The sequence below is a fragment of the Mercenaria mercenaria genome, chromosome 2 (genome assembly GCF_021730395.1).
Source record: "Mercenaria mercenaria strain notata chromosome 2, MADL_Memer_1, whole genome shotgun sequence".
Classification (NCBI taxonomy): Eukaryota; Metazoa; Mollusca; class Bivalvia; order Venerida; family Veneridae; genus Mercenaria; species Mercenaria mercenaria.
The window spans coordinates 45,454,479-45,476,500 of record NC_069362.1 but is presented as its reverse complement, the minus strand read 5'-3'; the positions used below and the strand labels follow the sequence as shown (position 1 = coordinate 45,476,500).

The 22,022-nt window shown below is 33.5% G+C and overlaps 1 protein-coding gene across 4 annotated transcripts in view; it reads left to right on the top strand.

The window, feature by feature from the left end:
- Window positions 1–21,551, top strand: part of LOC123563866 (caspase-3-like) — a 76,870-nt gene extending 55,319 nt beyond the window's left edge. For all 4 annotated transcript variants that reach the window (XM_045356967.2, XM_045356968.2, XM_045356969.2 and 1 more), the window contains exons 2-5: window positions 14,127–14,380; window positions 17,424–17,599; window positions 18,493–18,640; window positions 19,099–21,551. In XM_045356967.2, the coding sequence (XP_045212902.2) occupies window positions 14,127–14,380; window positions 17,424–17,599; window positions 18,493–18,640; window positions 19,099–19,349 (829 nt within the window). In that variant the 3' untranslated portion in view covers window positions 19,350–21,551. The remainder of the gene's footprint in view (window positions 1–14,126; window positions 14,381–17,423; window positions 17,600–18,492; window positions 18,641–19,098) is intronic.
- The last annotated feature ends 471 nt before the right edge of the window (window positions 21,552–22,022 follow it).

Sequence of the window (22,022 nt, the reverse complement as noted above, 5' to 3'; positions counted from 1 at the left end):
ACAGAGGACATTTTTAGTCACTGGATGATAAAAAATATTCGGAATGAAATGTTTTTTTCCAAGTGGAAACAACAACAAAACATGGAAAATAAAATTGTTTAGTGTTTCAGTCATTTTTAATGCTGATACAGTGACACAGTTCTAATACAGGACAATGTTTGGCACAATGTACTTGTAGCTTTTATTATCGTAAAAAAAATCATTATAACAAATTATACCTTAAATTTAGATAAAAATCAACTTTGAAGAAAAAAACAAAAACTTTTTAACTGATTCGGTAACAATGACATTTCATGCCAGAGCTTTTTATCATTGTTTACAACAATGCAAATGTAAACGAAACAAATGACTTCTAAATATATTGCCACACATTTGTGTTGTTCAGTCTGCATGTGGACTAACCCCCTGTTAAGTTGAGTGAAAAGGCTGTTTTCAAAAAAGGCATATTACACCGCATGCAATACGTTCTCTGAAGTTAATGAAACATTATCATAGGTATGCTCTCAACGAATAATCAGTTGACGTAAACGTGGTATAACCATGATAACTATGTTCTAAAACGTTTCACTAAATATTTTTTATGTAGTATGCTGGTCTAAAATAACTTATCAGTACAATTTTATCTTTCATTGTATCCAATGACAACTGTCCATCTAATAGCATCTTATCAAGAAATGTTGGGTTTTTTTGCAATGCCATTACGAGCCGCCTTTTAGACGCGCCAAGACTGTTAAATTGCGCTATAACACAGTTAGGTTTGAGGATATCAATTAATTACAGTGTGAAACAAATGTGAAATAAAATGTTGGTGTTTGTTGTCGCCCTTCAAAGGACTCGCAGAATTGTCAGCTAAATATTTAAATTTAAATTAACCCATTTAAATGAGATTTGAGTATTTGCTTAACAATTGTTGTATTTTAGCTTTACACGACACATATGCCCGAAAAATTAGAATATCAAACCGACTTTTTCTTGATTTTTGCTTTATATGAGCCGCGCCATGAGAAAATCATAGTGGCTTTGCGGCCAGCATGGATCAAGACCAGCCTGCGCATCTGCGCAGTCAGGTCAGGATCCATGCTGTTCGCTAACAGTTTCTCTATTATTCCAATAGGCTTTGAAAGCGAACAGCATGGATCCTGACCAGACTGCGCGGATGCGCAGGCTGGTCTGGATCCATGCTGGTCGCAAAGCCACTATGTTGGTTTTTTCACGGCGCGGCTCAATTATGTCATTCTCCTAAGATACTATAACGACAAAAATATGGCCAGTCTTTCTTAAATCATGTTACATTGGCATGTATTTGTTTAAATAATTGGTTAAAAACTAACTGAAGGTTTCCCATATCTGTAATGTTAGAAATATTTTCATGTACATATGATATTTTCTAAGATAATGAATAATTTGTAAAATATTGCATGTATTTTGATAAAACAATTATACTTCTTGATGAAAGAAAGTTTGCAATTTAGTCCATTTAGAGACTTTTAGTTTCTAGGCCATTTTTAGGCAGAAGGTGAACCTTGTCCTTTTCAATTCACTTATTTAATAACTGCCTTTTTGAAATGTCAAAATTCCCTGATTTTGGTCGATCGTTTCCTAAAATAAAAGCTCAAACGTAGTAATCTTCACGGGAAGTGTGACAGTGTAATAGTAATTGTATTGTTTTCGCCTTTACAGCGCATTTTGCCTATGAATAATTTATGAAACAAAGTTTTACGATATATGGTATAAAAAAATCTTGGTAGCATTTTGTCTCTGACTCTGTGTTTTGTAACACCTATAACGGAACAAGTGAATTACACGTACAATAAAAATAACTCAGACCGTAATATCGCTATAAAATAGTAGGCCTAGAAAGATCGTAAAGTAATTATTCAACTAATAAAAATCCATTCGATATGACGTAGATAGGGGTTTCAGTTCGTTCTTGTTTAGGCTTTAATTTGCAAAATACATGCCCGCTTAGCCCAATAGCGAAAGTGCAGATCTATGGATCGCGGGGACGTGAGTCCGATCCTCGGACGAGGCGTTTGTTCTCTGTGGCGAATTGATAGAAGACTTGTGTCAGAAATCATTCGTCCTCCACCTCTAATTCATGTGGGGAAGTTGGGAGTTACTTGCTGTGTACAGGTTTGTACTGGTAATGAAACCAGGAACACTGCCCGCCGTTACATGACTGAAATACTGCAGTAAGTAGGCCTTGAATGCCCCCACCCTACAAAAAGAAAAAAAGAAAATAACACAAGAATTTGCAAAACCTTCTAACGTTTGCTAACACTGACAGACTGATAAAATGTTCCTTTTTCTTTTATTTATTTCAATCAGGGAACGTAGAAGAAATTAATACACCGTGTACATTGATGTCGTTTAAAGATTCAACTTAAGTGTTATTGTATACTTTGATTTTGTACATGTACAAAAAAAGTCGGACAGCAAATGGTTTGAAAATTCATTTCTGCAAGGCCTGGATATCCGTCAAAAGAGTATTTAATTTTAGATAAATTAGACTGAAAACTCTTTTGAAACGGTGAACTTTAGATAAAATTATAACGAGTTCGGTGACCTGTGTTTTTTCTTCTCTTGTTTGTCTTGGAAACTAATGTTCTTCAAGCTCCCAGAGTATGAAAAATTTCCTTACGTTAGAAAAAAACCCGTTCCTACATCCTTAAAATCTTAGAAAACAGAATTAGTTTCTCATTTTAAATGCCGAGCGCAAAAGCGAGGAACCTTTAAGTACCATTAGAACCAACGGCCTTGCGCACTCGTATTGCTACGACCTCCCGCATTCATATTGGTATGAGATGCAGGACTCGTATTGGTACAGCGATCGCCGCGAACAAATGACAAGTTATTTGCATTGTCATTGACTAAATTCAACCAATTAGATTTAACTGTCCTGTCCCACTCAAGCAATACCTTTCTTATCTTTATTAGTTTACTGTGGTATAATTTGTATTTTTCAATTGACTTTGGTTTACTAGAATTACTTTTTAAATCATTTCAAGACAGCTAAATTTTGATAACAAAGTGAATGCCTGGAAATACTGCAAAAAGAACGTTTCATAAGGGGACATCAAAATCCTTTTTCAATAAAAATATATGTCATTCAGTGGGGTTTTTTGGCGCTGTTATCACAATATGGACATTTGATAGCTTTTAACGCTAACTTCAGTCATGTCTTGAAGAATGATTAATACACTGCTTGCAAGCCAGTTACGGTACGTTAGTTCTTTTCTTTGTTGTACAGGCAAACGACCACATTTCAGTGATGGCATTATATCTCTACGTGACACGTACTGCGCGTATTGAACAGGGCGGTACATCCCAGAGTTTCACCATCAGCTGTTATATTGTTGGCGAAGCGTTAGTAGTTAAATATAAATTGTATCCAATGTAAAAGCATCAGGTGATCTCTTGAAAACTCGGTGAAATAGTTTTATTTCTATAAAGCGTGAAATTCATTGATTAAGAGAATATAGTCACATTGTCTGGACGTAATTTATACCGTGTCTATGTCATTTCGTTAAAAGCAAGTTTTACATCACTGCATGCATTGTTCTGTAGGTAGACTAGCTCCTAGACTATGATATATCTTTTTATATTTTTTTGATTGAATGTAGTGAACTGAGCCAGTCTATATCCTATGTCCAATATCATAGTCTACTACAATCCGAAAATTCACAAACCTCTTTTTAGGTTTGTTATCAATCAATGTCAAGAACTGACCACAGCCTAACTGATAGAGATCATTGGTTTACTGCCACATGTTTACGCAATTTATTGAGACCATCTGGTAGCTGGGATTTACAACTGCAGGGGTCAGTTGAGTTGAAATTTTGTAAGAAATGAATTTTCATTTCTCTGTATTGGTACTTGCAACTAGATTGGAAAATCTGAAAGCACATTCCTACGGCTTGTCATTAAATGGACATAAGGAATTAAGCAGTAATTGAGCAATAAAGGAGTAGAACAGATGTGTCCCCGCCCCTCCCCCCACCCCCACACACATACCCTCCCGCTCCCGGACTGGTTGCAGAAAAAGTTAGCTTTTGCGATATTTGTGTTAAAACCTTGAACTTCAATAGACGGAATGCACATATAATATAGTGGTATCACCTCTTGGTGCATTAATGAATATCCAGGTTCAGGGGCTGAATAATGCATACTGAAGTGTTGTATTTGAAGGACAGTGAAACACAAGTACAGACACATAAATCTGCAATCTTGTTCTGAGAATATTCGGACAGAATGCTTTCATTTCTTGTTATCATGTATTCTGTTAGAAGGTATATGGCTTTTCTGAAAGGAATTTTTAGCTTTAAAAATCTCTATGTAAATACATGAAAGCACATTTTTCACATCAAAATTGGTATTTCTGCAGAAGATAGAAACGTCTCAAAGTTAGAAATACATTTAAGCTTATAATTCTTGTATGTCTCTTCTTTGTGCAAATTTCGTCTGTTGCATTACTTTTATTCTTAAGTTAACTCCAGTTAGTTATCTACTACCATACAAATCAAGAAAACCCCATACTAGTATAATCACTAGTAAAGATTACAGAGCCAAATGTTTTAAATTAAAAATAATTGATTTGTGAAAAATATAATGTTAAATAGAGACATGTGGTTTCAAAATGTATTGGTGTTGAAAAGGTAACTCTACATATTAACATTTAGGTTGCATATACTTTATAAAGTACATGCATTTGTTCAATAAATCGCAAGTGTAGAGAGGACGAGATGGCTGAAAATCTTATGTATACTATAAAGTAATATTATTTGAAATTTTAAGCGCTGGTTAACATTATAACTCCGCCCTTTCATTTGAAAAATGCCACATGCCAAATGCAAAATATTTAGTGCCAAATGCTAAATCTTAAACATTGAGTCATAATTGTCAAATGCGATGGCAAATCAATACTGTGGAAGGACGGTGCGCCATGCTAATCGCCAAATGCTAAATTACAAATAATTTAATAGACAATGGATCACAGAGTGATCTTGGCGCCCACCAATGTGCCATTTTTGAGTGTTCCAAATTTCAAGACTTATTGACTTTCAGTACATAAAACTATGCAAGTGGTCCAAATTTGAAGGCTGTAGCTTGAGAAATGTGAAAGTAGGTCACTAGGTCAAAATCAAGGTCAAATTACACTTCAGAACACAAATTTATGCATGTGGTCCAAATTTGAAGCCTGTACCTTCAAAAATGTGAAAGTAGGTCATTAGGTCAATGTCAAGGTCAAAGTTTGTATCGGTACACAATCCTATGCATGTGGTCTAAATTTGAAGCCTGTAGCTACAGAAATGTGAAAGTAGGTCACTAGGTCAATCTTAAGGTCAAAGTTCATTTCGGTACACAAAACTATGCAAGTGTCCAAATTTGAAGGCTGTAGCTCGAGAAATGTGAAAGTAGGTCACTAGGTCAAAACCAAGGTCAAATTTTATTTCGGAACACAGAGCTATCCACGTGGTCCAAATTTGAAGCCTGTACCTTCAAAAATGTGAAAGTAGGTAAGGTAACTAGGTCAATGTAAAGGTCAAAGTTTGTTTCGGTACAAAAAACTATACATGTGGTCAAAATTTGAAGGCTGTAGCTTGAGAAATGTGAAAGTAGGTCACTAGGTCAAAAGCAAGGTCAAATTTCATTTCGGAACACGAAACTATGCATGTGGTCCAAATTTGAAGCCTGTACCTTCAAAAATGTGAAAGTAGGTTACTAGGTCAATGTCAAGGTCAAAGTTTTTTTCAGTGCACAAAACTATGCATGTGGTCCAAATTTGAAGACTGTAGCTACAGAAATGTGAAAGTAGGTCACTAGGTCAAAATCAAGGTCAACTCATGTCAAGGTTCATCTTGCCATTCAAAACCATACATGTGGTCCAAATTTGAATGTTGTAGGTTATTGACAAGAAGATTTTAAAAGCTTTTCCCTATATAAGTCTATATGAACCATGTGACCCTAGGGCGGGGCCATATTTGACCCTAGGGGGATAATTTGAACAAACTTGGTAGAGACACTAGATGATGCTACATTACAAATACCAAATCCCTAGGCTTTGTGGTTTGGACAACAAGATTTTCAAAGATTTTCCCTATATAAGTCTATGTAAACCATGTGATCCCCGGGGCGGGGCCATACTTGACCCTAGGGGTATAATTTGAACAATCTTAGTAGAAGACCACTAGATGATGTCACATACAAAATATCAAAGCCCTAGGCCCTGTGGTTTTGAACAAGAGGTTTTTCAAAGTTTTTCCCTATATAAGTCTATATAAACCATGTGACCCCCGGGGCGGGGCCATATTAGACCCCAGGGAAATAATTTGAATCATCTTGGTAGAGGACCAGTAGATGATGCTTCATACCAAATATCAAAGCCCTAGGCACTGTGGTTTTGGACAAGAAGATTTTCAAAGATTTTCCCTATATAAATCTATGTAAATTATAGAAATAAACAAAGGGCCATAACTCACTAAAAATTGTTGAACCAGTCTGATTTTCAGGGGGACACAACTAGGGTACCAATACATCATTTTGACAAAGTTTGGTCAAAATCCCCCGGTAGTTTCTGAGGAGATGCGATAACGAGAAATTGTTAACGGACGGAAGGACCGAAGGACGGACGTTAGGACCACGGACCACGGACGCAGAGTGATTTGAATAGCCCACCATCTGATGATGGTGGGCTAAAAATGGCATTTAGCATTAAATAATATGTATTTAGCATAAGGTTATTGGCATTTAGCATTAAAATTGACATTCAGCAATTAGCATGGCGCACCATACAAAGCTGAATGCTAACATGCATTGTTCGATGTTGGCATGACAATTGGTAGAACATGTTTCAAATCAGACACATGAAACATGATGCAGATCTTTATTTTATAAAATCAAAGGACAATTAGCATTATCTTTCAGCATTACAAACATTAGATATTTGAAATTTTTGCATATTATGACAGCAAGAATATTGTATTTAGCGATTAGCATTAGATATCTGGCAATAAGAATGGTGCACCAGCCTTCTATATATGCAACAACCTTCAATAGTTTTGTTATTTGTCAATCTTTGTTAAGAAAATAAAAGGTCTTTTTTATTTGGTGCTGCAGTGACTGCAGTGTGGTGCTTGGTCACTGAATAGAAATCATTTTTTGCTGACACATGTGTTTTTTTTTAATTTTGGTACAGCTTTCTCATAATTTTGTCTATATCTACTGGCTTTCCAGTGGGACAATAAGTCTCGGTTTTATTAACACCTTTGAAAAGTTTTATATGGTAGCAATCATAATCTTCTTTTTTGCCACATATTATACAAAGCAATTTCTTTATCTTTGAATAAACTTGAACTCATTGAACATATCTTTTAAAATGTGCTTTTGACAATGACATGCTGTAATAAACTTTTAAAATCCATTCTTTAGTATCAGTATTTTACTGATTAGAATTATCCTTTAAATAAAATTAACATTATTATTGTTAATAAATATATTTGCAAGATGACACATCAAGATTTCAAAAGTAGCAAAATGGTTTATTCTAGATGAGAATGGTTCTTCAGTTATCACCATTAAAAATCAGTTACTAGGTAAACAGATTTATGATCAGCAGCGTTACACTTGACCACTAGCATGATGTACCAAATTATCCATGGGTAATCTAATAGCCATAGGTGCCAATCATCTCTCTGAGAGCATTTCGGATTGTACTAGATTGATAATTTCAACATCAGTCCTGTGTGAAAATCTCTAAAATAGACTGGCTTTTGTCACTATGAAATTGAATTTGTCAAAAAAGGAAAAAATATAGAAATACTTTTATCAGTCTAGTGACTAGTCTATTCTGTAGGAGAAAGTTAATGTTTGATTCGCATTATAATACAAAATTAATGAAATGGCTGTAATATTTCTGCTACTTACCATTAGACTATACATAGCGAAAACAGTTAGACATACATGTCTGTTGTTCACGAAATATTTTTATCACTCTGAGTGTGTGTTTCCTATTTTCATGTTCATTGCCGTTATTTTAAGGTTTCCGGTAACTTAACTTAACATTTACTGTTTGGTCCTTATAATTCGTAACAGAGTTTTTCATAAATTTCTACTTTATTGTGCAAGATCTAGATCTAAGTTATGCATTGTTCTAGAGGTCGTTGGGGTAGGAAGTATATTGAATAATATCAATTTTATGTCCATAAATGTACTTTCCCATGTGTAAAACTTGGGACAAACAACCATTTCAGAAATAAAAATTTTAAATCTATTTTTACAGGAAATAGCTATTTTTATGCGGAAAGAAATATCCTGAAATTTGTGCAACATTTTTATTAACAAATAGAGCAACAGTATAAATTTAAAAACTGTTTGGTACCCAAAATGGCTGCATTTAACAATTGAAAAGTGTTTTTGCTGAAAAATCAAAACTAATCAAGCTATTTTAAATATGTCACGCGTTTCTTTTACTAACATAGGACATTAAGTTAGAATGGTGCGTAAGAGGAACGGCACTGTCTTCCTTTTGAAGAGATATTGTTATGGAAAAGGCGAACAAAACAGTAGGTTTTTCTTATAAAGAGACTATGGATTCATAAGACATAGTTTGAACATAGATCAAGTCAGAACATGATAAAGTTATGTCAAAATACAAATTTACTCATGTAATGATCATACATTTAAATAATGTCCTCTGATAACTTTTTTTTTTTCAGTTATCATAATGGATTATGTTACTGTGAATTTATTGCGTTATGAAAAAGTAAATAAATGCTCTGGTTTTTAAACATTCATTAAAACAATATGGGAATATTTATACTGATTTATCATAAACACTTTGCAGTGCATGTTCATATTTCTACAAGTTTTGGTAGGAACATAAAAACCTGAATGATATATTGACGAATGTTTACCATAACGGAATCAATTAAGAAGGTTTTGGAATCAATATGCTTTCAGTATGGACCATTTCAAGTGACATTCAGTAACATTGCTTTTGTTATATCGTTAAAGGTTTCGCTGCTACTATTGACGGGGAACTGATTTCTTGCACGCCTGTTCGTATTTTGACCATGATCGGAACCAGTCTTATACAATTGTTCACTTGTCAAAAACGTTTCTTGTAAACAAAAGGTACAATACAGATTTTTTTTTCTGCCTGTTCGTTTTTACTTGTGAAATACAAGTCGTATTTTTGACATAATTTATATAAGTATGTAGTAAAACAAAGTATTTGCAGTCGTCTTAAATATTGATTTTGTCTGTTTATTTGTTAAGGTTTAGAGCTAATTTGAATCAAATCTACACTACTTTTCACAAAGGTTCATGTATTACCTAATATATCGATAAGACCCTTTTTTTAAGAATATAAATGCTATTTGAAACAGATGATAGCAGAGACAAAGTGAACGCATTTTCTGAATTGTCTCTTTGAGGCAGTATGTTCATAAATACTTCAATACTGTTATAAATAAAAGCTCTGTGTTTTATTGATTCACCCTCTTCGAGGAGGTGCTCTGTTATGTAGCGTTAATGACGTTTTAACGGTAAAACGCATCAAGGAAACAGATTGTTATTGCTTATGTGTTACTGAGATTGAAAGTACAGCTAGACAGAAGCCGAGCTCAAATTGATGTTTCTTTATCAGATACTTCGTGGCAGGACAGTGGTTAATCTACTTAAACTTTTATTACATAAAACTGTATTGTTATGTTAATGTAAATTTAAAGTAATAAATACAATCATCGCATTATTTAAGGATAGCATATTCCTGTTTTGCGGCAAGGGTCTAAACAAAAAATATAACCGGTCTCTAACAAGACACTCATAGATAAGATCAAGGTAATATTCATTCCAAGGTCGTATTAAAGGTCGTATTATTACAGTTCTACGTCCTGATAATATTTATGTACTAGCACTAATTTTGTTATTCCACATTTGTCTCAATTCAAGTGGCGGCAACATAAAAGACAATGCAAGTTGTCAAATACATATTGACAGTTTGTAATTGACTGTAATAACGCAGATAATGTAAATACATGTATTACACAGTCTAGAATATTGTATGCATTTAGATAAGTAAACGTAAAAGATGCCAAATGTGCGTATTTTATCTTTTGGTATTTACTTCAAGTTTATAAAAACCTTATCTATTTTATTTAACTTTCCTATTAAAATATATATATTAAATTATATAAAAAGAGCTATGTTCATAATTAAGTTTTTATGGCAGTACACAGTGATACTGAGTTTATCTATACATGTATAAAGAGCTATGTTCATAATAAAATGGCCAGTTTTTATGGCAGTACACAGTGATACTGAGTTTAGCTATACATATATATACATTGTGTACTATTTCAAACCTAGTACTGCTAATACTGTAAATACACATAAACTTGTTAGTTTTAAGTTTACATAAGCTATACAAAGTAACTGACCATGTTTTCAGTATATGGATCTAATATACATTTAACAATATCATGTTTCTTCGTCAATATATAAATTCGTAGTTAATATATTTTAACTGTTAGCAAAATACAAGCTACTAAAAGACCGCGAGAAACCATTTCTTGCATCGTCATAGTCTTTTTGTATTTAAAAGGTTAACACGATTATTTTTAGCGATTTACGAATTTTCCTCAAATAATCTCTAAATCAAACTTAATTTCCGCACAAAGGTAATTGCCGCCGTCAAACGACAATTAAGCGTAATCGCCCATTCTGCTATATTTGATACGTGACAGGAAGTCTTAGATGTCTGAATTGTGTGTTTTGAACTTATTGACATTTGAAATTATGTAGTTTAATGGGATAAAGCGAGATTTTTTGCGTGATAAATTAAGACTGTATTAACGAACATATATTCATGTATCAGATTAGAACTCATGATTACCGCTTTATCATTACTATCATGTTTTTTTCCTGTTGTCGTTATTCTGCCCTCGAACCTACATATCATATGAATATATAAAACAACTTGTAACAACATATTCATAACGGGATAAAAACTTATCTGAAAACAATACATACGTAAATTCTAATCAAGCAGCCCGATTAATAAATCGAAAAAAATGAATTGTGAACAGCAGAATATTTCACCGTATCCAACGTACTAGCGTAAAACTTGTATACACGTGATTGTAACAGCGAAAATATATTATGATTATTTAGAAGCACAGAAGGCGCCCAACCAGAATAATGGCAGACGACTTCTGATCAGAGGTAATAAAACGAACAAAAGCTTTCCAGGAATTCGATTAAATGCAGACATTGAATTGATCCCCATCATCCCAAACGATCAGAAAATGCACCAACATTGAGTGCACCATGGTACGCGATCACATTATATGTCATTTAAATGAATCAGATAATAAAAGACAACTTGATGTTGTTATCTCTTGTTTCAGATATTGTGTTTTGCTTCCCGTTAAAACAAATGATATTTGATCCATAATGACATTCAGAAATTTACGTATTCTCCGTCGGCAAGTTTCGGAGAGTCGAGTGCGCTTTCAGCTACATTTACATTATGCACGTACGAAGAATGCCGAATTTCATAACGGGATTATTACGTAATCATAGAAAATTGCAGAGTGCCATTGCGGGTGCACTTTCTTACAACAATACTGTACAGGGAATATTAGATTACATATAAATAATAAAACGCTGATAATCATAAATATCGGAGACAAAATCCCTAGAAATTATATATTTTTATATGGCTAATGTGATGTAATATGCTATGAATATTGTACCAGCTTATCTGTGCGTGTATGCAGGATGTTTGTTTGTTTGTTCAACAGTTACAACCCATCGATCCGACGTTTGCACATTTCAAGGGCAGATGTGCAGTAAAATTCATAGAATATTCTTTCGAATATAAAATCCATAAAATGATGCTTTGCTATTCATTCCAACTTCTTAAGTACGAAGATTTTTTATTTGCGGTAGAAACATTTGGCTGTTGTCGAATACTTATATTTGCAGAGTCAATAATTGAACCCTAGAAACTAACTATTATTTGATATGGCATTAGATAACGCTTACATATTGCTTTAACAAGTCAATTGACTAGAAAATATGTAATATTACAATTACAGGTTTTATATACCAGATATCAATTTACATAGGTTCGCTCTAGTTATAAGCGCTGAGAACTTTGTTCTTCATGTTCTTTGTATTCTCAGTTTACTTGTTAGAAATCCGATCACCAAATTAAAGAATAATGAAAATTGTGTTCAGAACTACCAACACTAGAAAGTAAATTCTCAATATGAAGCGTATTTTGAGAGGAAATATTTACTTTGTTGGATAGCATTTGCCTTGCAGGCTTTTATCACGTAGTAATTTTGCAACGTAACAGGTACTCGTAATTTGATCAAAGAAACGGAAGCGCGAGAGCAATGTACACATATTAACTTATCGCAGACTTAGCCAGTTACGTCGTATCACAATCACGAATTTAATAGAATTACATTGAAGAGATCTTAATTCCTGTCTGAAAAATAACCTAACACACTTTTGTTAGTTATATCTTAATGGATATTTGTATGTGGTACGCAAGTTTTGAAAATACTTCCAGTTTGGGTGATTGTTAACCGACTGGGATTTCCTTTACAATTACTGAATTCATCATTGCCTCATTGATTGCTTGCTTATATTATACATTTTGCTGAACATATTGGTTCGGAGAGGCATGTTATGTAAATGTATAAAGCCTATTTTTACCAAAGAAAATGTTAATGCATTGTGGTAGTTTGTGTACAATAATTATAGGTTATTAGCTTTGTATCGGTAAATATGCACGAGTTCTTTAGCGGAAATATTGCGCGACTTTAGGAGCGCAATATTCTTCCGCTAAAGAAGAGTGCATATTTTCCGATGCAAAGATAATAAACTTTTTATTACATACGCATCTACAAGTATGAATATAATGTTCCTATCATGAATTAGTTCAATAGCCTGAATAGCATTGACAATACTGAAATAAATAAAAAAAAAATAGTGCAACAACACACACTAAATTACGTCACGCACCCGATATGAAAGTCAGTCGTCAGTATATGGGAAAATATTGACGTTTCCGGTACCAGTGTAACTTAACGGGGAATAGAAACGAGTATGTAATAATGACTAGTGTTGGGTATCAGTAAAACTATCAGTAAAAAGTCCGAATTTAAAAAGTAAATTTTAAATCAGATATAGAGTACTTTTTTACCAAATAAGGCAAATATGATCTAAAAATCTAACGTTGGGATGTTAGACGATACAAAGAACTTTGTTTGTGTTCGCTTAAACTGAACAAAGCTCTTATATCCATATCTATATATAGACATAAGAGCTTTGCTCATTTGAAGCGAACAAAAACAAAAGTCTAGTTTCATCATGCAATCACAGATTATTCAGAGTATATCAGCATACACATAAATAGTCTGATGGGAAACATTTTTGTTGATCCTTCTGTTTAGAAATTGTCATGCTGTTACAAAGGATATGCTTTTGTCAACAATCACGTCATGTGATACACGAACCGTTGACTTCGTGATTAATCAGATGATTACATAATATCACATACTATTATAATATTTAAATGCAAATATTTTACTTTGAAATGCGAATCTAATACTTTACTGGTGAGGTTAATAAGACATTAACTTTTAAAGACAGCTGGTCAGATATTGATATTATTTAAACTCGCTTGTTTGATTCAACTTCAATTGGCAATACTTTCTGTACAAAGATGCAAATTAGGCTTAGCATTCTAGTTGACTGAAGTTCAAGTATTTCAAGATTTTGATACAAATGTAACCCCTTTCGGAAAGTCAAACTTCATAATCAACATAAACATTGACTTTATAACAGAAAAAAGATGTTCCCTTCAATTGCTACAAAAAAACATTAAAACCTTACAAGATTTTACCCTCGCATGCTACTGAAACAAATCTACGATGCACATCTGTGGAGTCTGACAAAGATCTGCACTATTTGCCATTCAGTCAATATCTGTTTGGTAGGCACCCCTTTTAACAGTTAATAGTACTGTCCAAATTGAAGGACGGACAAGTTCATTATAGAAGTTTAACAGGGTAATAGCTTAAAGATAATATTAATTTTGTATTTTTCAGTGCAGACAAAGACAAGCACCATGTTCGTCCTGGAGCACCGTCGGAACCGAACGAATACAATTTCAACTACAGACGTCGGGGAGTCTTTTTAATCTTTAACAACAAACATTTTCTTGAATCAACGGGACAGCTCGAACGCGAGGGTACAGATGTAGATGCTGAAAGACTTGAAGAAAGGTTTCAGGATACTGGTTTTGAGGTGCGAAGATATGATGACGTCACGTACGCACGTATGACCAAACTTATGCAAGAAAGTAAGTAAAAGTAAATCTTAAGATAAAATTATAGCAAATCCATGCTGCAGTTTCATTACATCTGAGATTTATACAAGTTTTTTTTTTCAGTAAAATGTTATGAAAGCTTATGAAACTGGGTAGTTTGTTTGTTTGTTTGTTTTTGGTTTAACGCCGTTTTTCAACAGTATTTCAGTCATGTAACGGCGGGCAGTTAACCTAACCAGTATTCCTGGATTTTGTACCAGTACAAACCTGTCCTCCGCAAGTAACTGCCAACTTCCCCACATGAATCAGAGGTGGAGGACTAATGATTTCAGATTCAATGTCGTTTATCAAATAGTCACGGAGAACATACGCCCCGCCCGAGGATCGAACTCGCGACCCCGAGATCCGTAGACCAACGCTCTTACCTACTGAGCTAAGCGGGCGGGCGGGCTTATCAGGGGTATAGATAAGACTTACTATTTGTCTTGCCAAAGGCTTATACATTTCCTTGGGTAGGTAACTTTCTTTTAAACAGCAGCTGCTCCAAATGAATACATGGAATAACAATAATCTCAGACATTAGATGACATACTTCAGATAGGGCTGAATGCATGTTTTGATGCTTGAAACATTGGCTGCAGTCATAAATATCTGAGGCACAATCATTTCCAGACGAATTGTTAAGAATTCTTCTTCTTGACGGGTTTAAGATGCTATAAGACTGTTTATGCCCTGACAGCAATTTATATGCATGCCTTGTCATAATTGTAGACAATTTAAGTAATTTGAATACACTCCTATAATGTAAACGACCATTATCATGCTTATAAAGACAAGAACATTATTCTTAAGCAATTTAAACCCTCTTTGTTTAAATTAAATGCAGAGTGAAAATAACGTTCATTTCCACTGAGACCCACTGCAGTACCATTAGCATCTGTGTGTAAAATATCTTTGTCTGGACCGACGTTTTGCGGTCGAACATATTAGGACAAATTTACATATCATTTACAACTTCAATAGAAGGATTTTGTACAAGCAAAAATAAAGATATAAAACTTTCTTCAAGAGAAGGTCATGGAATTCTTTTAGAAACTAGAAAAGGTTGTTATAGTATGGTTGCGAATTTTAAAGGATGCTCAAATGGTTTTCTTAAGATTTGTTTCAGGAATGTGACTTCTGAAAATAGAAGAAAAAGATATTAGTTTTCATGACATGGCATAAATGAAAATTAAATCACTATGCATGTTTAGTATATAATACTCAACCCTGTTGAAATATGCCGTTGGATTACATTTCGTATAATCTACACCACTACCAACAACAAATTAATATAGTTCCCAGGTGGGCCTATTAGTCCTCAATAAAGTTGTGTTTTATTAATATGATTTTTGAAAATTGCAAAATAGATTATGTCTTATATAATGATGTGAAAATTCATTATGCTTGCAAAAACATGATAGAATTTAAAAAATTAAAAATTGTTGAAATATGCTGTTTGTTTACATTTTGAACAATGTACAACAACAACAACAGCATTGTTTCTTCAGTGTCAATTTTTCATTAAATTGTCAAAATGAATGAAAAAATTAGCAACAATGTTCAGAAATTGAAAGTGAAACGGTTTTTGCGGAAGTTAACTTGATGATGCCGCGCTAACGTATACATACTGAATAAAAATTACTATAGGCAAGTTATTGTAAATTTTATGTTTTGGCTTCTGCGAGATTGATAAGTAGTCTTTTTCAGTATTTAGCTGCATTTATTATATCTCCAAATGATACCGACGTCACTGTCAAAGGATACTGAGATAGTTCTAGAAAAGCCAGTATAAATATAGAAATTACGTTTCGTTGCAACGAAAATATAGCCATTATATGAAAGGAAACGGTATGTGATATGCGCATGTTGTCTAAGATCAGTCTTGATCTTGAAAATGTAAATAATTTGGAAAGGAAAACCAAATAAACTTGTTAATGAAATATATTGACAAATTCAAATATACTGAAAATATCTGTTGGAAGGCCATCATGATTAGAGAATGAATGAAGCTGATTTCTGGAGATTTCCAATTTTGGACGAACGTAATTATTCCTGTCCTAGAAATCTCAACAAAAACATTGAGATTTGATTAGCAGCTTAATGAACGAGGTTACGGTCTCTTCGTGATAAAGTCAATATTCTTACGCCATATCTAAACAGGCTGTTTTGGACCGCAGAACTATTTTAGTGGAAAAAAAATCTGTAAGAAGATACATTAGAAGCATAGAATGCAACCAAGCAAAAAATAGCAGACTGAGTCTGTTTACGAGAGGTAATGGAAAGTGCAACACCCCTCACGCCCCAAGCACCGGCTTAAGCGGAACTCTATTACACATGTATTGAATGGACTCTATGATCCCAAAGGACCAGAAAGTATAACAACACTGAATCCAATCAAGTATGACTTGAATAATAAAATGCTTGCATGCTTTTACATAAATTCTCTTGACGTATATTTATTGTTATGATTATAATAGACTTTAATTACGGTCTTCCCCGTCCTTGCATATTTTACTGGCATGCAAATAATTTCTAATGAATTTCTGTAATGCTCGGAGCCAAAAGCGTGCTTTGATTCGCAAGATATGTAATTTTTAAAAAGCTAAAACAACATGTCATAGGGATGCTTCAAATGGATAGACAACGGACGTAGTGGTTCCGTAGTAAGACGCCGGACTACATAATCAGGATTTTTCAATCAGCCCCCAGCATCCTCACCCGCTCCAACAATTTGACTAGAAATCAGAAAAGAAACAGTTGTATAGCTGTTTTACACGTGTCACATTCGCCTTGATATTAGCATGTATGTGTTACCGTTGGCAACAGTTACTATAAATAAACTTAGATAAAAACACAAACAAATTGGTAAATAACTGAAAATGCGTTTGATTCATATCTGATCATGTAATTATACTGTCAATATACGTAAGACTTTACAACAGTCTAAAACTAGCTACTCGATCTATTATTCATGACTATATCATAATTATATCATATCGTATAGATGCGATTACTGTCATTATTTTGTTTTCAGTTGCATCATCTGATCATTCCGATTGTGATTGTTTTGGGTGTGCTGTTCTGAGCCACGGCCGAGAAGGCTACATATATGCAACAGACAAGCTAGTTCCCCTAGAAATGCTCACTCTGCCATTCAAGGGAGATAAATGCCCTACTCTTGTTGGAAAACCAAAACTCTTCTTTATTCAGGTAATAAGGTTTTAAATTGAGTTTTTAACTGGTATGTGACTAGATCAAAGGCAGGACTCGTATTCAGCAAGTAATGATATAGAGGACATTTGTTTGTTTCTGTGTAACAACGAAATATCTTTCCATGAGTGAATGCCAGATGCAATATTTTCTCAAATAGCAAAGTCATTGGTGAAAAGGCAAATTCTAGTGTTTATGGGTGAAAAATAATTCCATTTTACATGTAAAGACCTATTTTTTAGACTTAGCTGTACACAATTTTCCATCACAACGTCAAGAGCAATGCGCAAAGATACACTTACTGTCTTTACATCACAGTGTTGGTGTTAAAAAGGTTAAATAAAATAGTTCTTTCGTCTGTAATATGTAGTTGAGCGTGTAATCTTAATTTTTGATGTTTTCTGAGTTGTTTAAACAGGTCTGTTTCTTTACTGAAACACATTTTTGATAAGAATACAACGTAATCGACTGCATATAATTCATTTTCTTTCGCGTAAAATAGTGTAAACTATATCTGGGTTTCACACAATTTAAAAAAAAAAGGATTTATCAGGCTATAATATGTCATTATATTTCAGTAAAAATCATGAAATTTATTGTTTTATTTTGCTCTATCAAACTTTGATACGCATTTAAAAAATTATATTTACAAATGTCATATTTTGTTACGTTTAAGCTATGTATAACGGATGGAGTATTGACATTTTCAAATATTTAAGGTAAAATAACTGATTATATCATTTTGAAATAAAAATTACTACTTTGAAAAACGAATAGTACTCACGTAACAAAAAAAAAAGAAAAACGAAAAAAAAAAACAAAAAACAATATGATACGGCGTCTTATTACTCTGCTCTCGTACTATAAGTCACGTGATGCAGTCCATATTTCAGGCATGTACAGACAGGCGGACGTCCATCTTTGGAGAAAAACGTGCCTCTCCCTCTCGGTTTGGGATTAACGGTTCGCCATCACCGCATATAGCAAGCAGGAGGGTACCAGTTGAAGCAGATTTTCTTTTCTCATATTCAACAGTACCAGGTAAAATAAGAAGTCCCATGCCTAAAATATTTTCATAATATCTACGCGGTAGCACACATATATATTCTTACGACTTAAGAGCGTAACGGAAATTGAAGAGGATAGCTTTTATGATGATAAAATCACAAGTGCCTAAGGCGGGATTCGAACCCGGTTCTTAAACGTGAGGCTAACATGGGCGACCGTAGCAATATTAAAAAGCACATTATCTTACAACATATCTTTTTGGCAAAATAACTTAAACATAAGCTTCACTTTTAAGTATGTTTAAACTGAACATATGATAAAGGACTGTACAGTATATTGAACAGTCTCAATACCTTCGCACTTTGTTTGTACAAAGTCTACTGTTTATAATTTCATTATCAAGAGTTAATAAAAATTTTACTTTTTTTTTAACTCATTTTAAATTAGTTTTTGGTTTTCAAAATATTACAAAAGACTGATTGCATTTCTAGGGTACTATTCCTGGAGAAACAACCAAGACGGAACTTGGTACATTCAGGCTTTGTGTATAGTTATTGAAAACTACGGAAGCAAGATGGAACTGATGCAAATGTTGACACAAGTAAACAGGATGGTGGCTTATGAGTTCGAATCTTGCTCAGACGAGGAATTTACCGAGGACATTAAACAGATGCCTTCTATTGTTTCTATGCTCACGAGATATGTTCATTTTAGACCAAAGAAGCCGGACATTAGAGGATGATGATTTTTTGGACAAAAGTTGTTATGAAAAGTGGTTGTGTTCATTTCATAATAATATGATGTGTGTTCATAATGTCAAAATATGTTCCGTCCTTTATAAAAAAAGTTTTCTTCTCGCATATTTTAGAGACTTGGCTCTTACATTTCCTTCGTAAGGCTGCATGTAATCACGATTGCACCAAATGAATAACTTAACTTTCCTATTGCGAACAAAAAATGCCTTGATGTAATTCATAAATTGAAGCATTTTTTTGCCATTTAAAATAATGATAATTAACATAGACATTTAGTCAAACAAATCATTTAGAACACATATGCACACGATTATATCGATCGACCAAAAATATTGTAAGTTTAAACTGAAAAAAAACATGTGCTCACTGTTGAATTATGTTCACAAATTCATTTCGGAAAAAAAATGTTTGCATGATTATGATGTTCTTCTGCACGTTTGATAAACCGGAAGTGATGGGGTAACGTCATTTATCCGGGTAACATAGAATAAAGCTTGGGTTCGGCGTAATGAATAAGTTTATTAAGGTATTAGATCACTAATAGAGAACCTTCTTTTTGAAGAGTATTCAATTCCTACCATAAACCTACTTTTACTGCAATTCTTAGGGGTGCGTAGGTTCAAGCCCTACTGGGACCAAATTTTTTTTCTCCTTATTTTCCTTTTTTACTAGTAAGTTTTTACTTCTTTCAAGACTTATTATTGATTTTTTTGTATAAAAATGGAAAAAGATGAATCTTATAAGCGATTTCTTGGTGTTCAAAGTGAATTTACTACTTAAACAGAAGGGGTACAGTTACACATCTTTAAAAATATTGAGTTACAGCCGGTGAAAGTTCTCTATTTTGCTTTCACTCTTAGATTATATATTGTGGAAGAAATTTAGGTAGGTTTTACATCTTACCTTAGGTTATTTTTAAATGGAGTAAGCAAAATTCAAAACAGACACACAGCATTCGACCTTATTTTTTCAATGTTGAAGTATGAATTATGTCTCATTAAATCCGTTTACTTGAGGCACCGTATAAAAATGATATTGACATTTTTATTTTGTGTTTTATAATTGTTTACCAATAGTTTGATGTTTCTTGAAATTAATGGTAAAATGAGTTCTCTGCAAACGTTTTGGATAGTGGCTATCACTTTGAAATTTGTCTCTACTTGAGCTTGAGGAGATACCATAAGTTATTCAAAATTTATAAAAAACGGCATGGTAAAAATGTTTAAAATTTGCAAAATAGTGCAAAACACGGTTACCTTTCAGAATATACCAAGCAAAGGCCATTTTGTAAACATTACTATTAGTGACCTAATACCTTAAAATGGCAATGTTACTTTCTTTCTAAAGTTAAGATATGATATTAAAACATGTGACACGTTAAATAATTCAAAATAATGGCTTAAAACCAGCTTGAAATGTGTGGATCATTTTAATCATGGGCAAATATCTCAATAACAAGCACACGGACCTATACATTTTATTGCACCATATTATAGGTCATATGTTTATTTACGACTGTGAGAAGTCTCATTAAAACCTAAATTGTAGAAAAATTTTATTCGCAAAAATGTTATAAAAATTATGATTTTTCCATAGACTTCCATTATGAAAATTTGCGTGAGGTCCTAGTTTTTTCAAATCAGTCTAGCAAAAAAAAAAAATCAAGTATACGGCCCTATCTTTTTTATTTGGTGAATTTTCTAAAAATGTTCTGAGGTTTTGAAAAATCAGGGTTTAATAAAATTCTATATTATAGAAACAATTTTATCCGAACGTGCAGAACTACCTTAAGATGTGAAATTGCGTTGCTCGACATAGGTTTCTTCAAAACACCTTCTTAGTTTTCATTTAAATAGGTTTCGTATAACCTTATTGCACAAGAAGAAAATTTTATATAGATCTTGACAGATATGGACTTGGAAATTGTAAAGTTTGTGAAAAGTTTACTTTAAAACAAAACTGTAAATTTTGCCTTATAATAATTACATGTACGCAAAATATATTTAGTTCAAGACAGATTTCCCAATTTCTTTTAATAGCATTACTACATCCATTTAACACGCGCATTTGTAAAGTACAAAGTATAAAAAAAATAAAGTTAGATGTATCGAGCGCAACCACTGCCAGGCAAAATTATACAATGAGATGTCAAGTTTATTTGAATTTGTGAGCTAAAATAAAATGTGATACTTTAAGCTGTTTGTTTCTTTATTCAAACTTGTATAAAGGAATCGACCCAATCGATCCGTCCACCGTAAAATACGAGATACCAACTGAAATTGTACTGTCAAATAAAATGATGTGTCCTTCCGGCACGTGCACTGGGCATTTTGCTTCGGATGTTTTGGAAGAAGACGCCTTTTCCTTGTGTCAATAAGCGTCTAGATAACTTGTCAAACCGCAACGGTTCGCACAGAGTAAACAAAGTAACGACTAGTTGTTTGACTTTATGCCATATCAAATAGAAGACATTGTTGCTTTAAATCTTCAATTTGCATCTGTTACGGCTAGTTGGAATGTGCTGGAAGATGAGCCGCATCACGTTAATGAAAACAAACAAGTTAAGTGGTAAACACGACTTATTTCCCATTCAAAGTAGGCCGTGTACATAGCGAACATAAGTTTACCTAGCGGCCGTGCAGTTCACTGTCACCAGACCA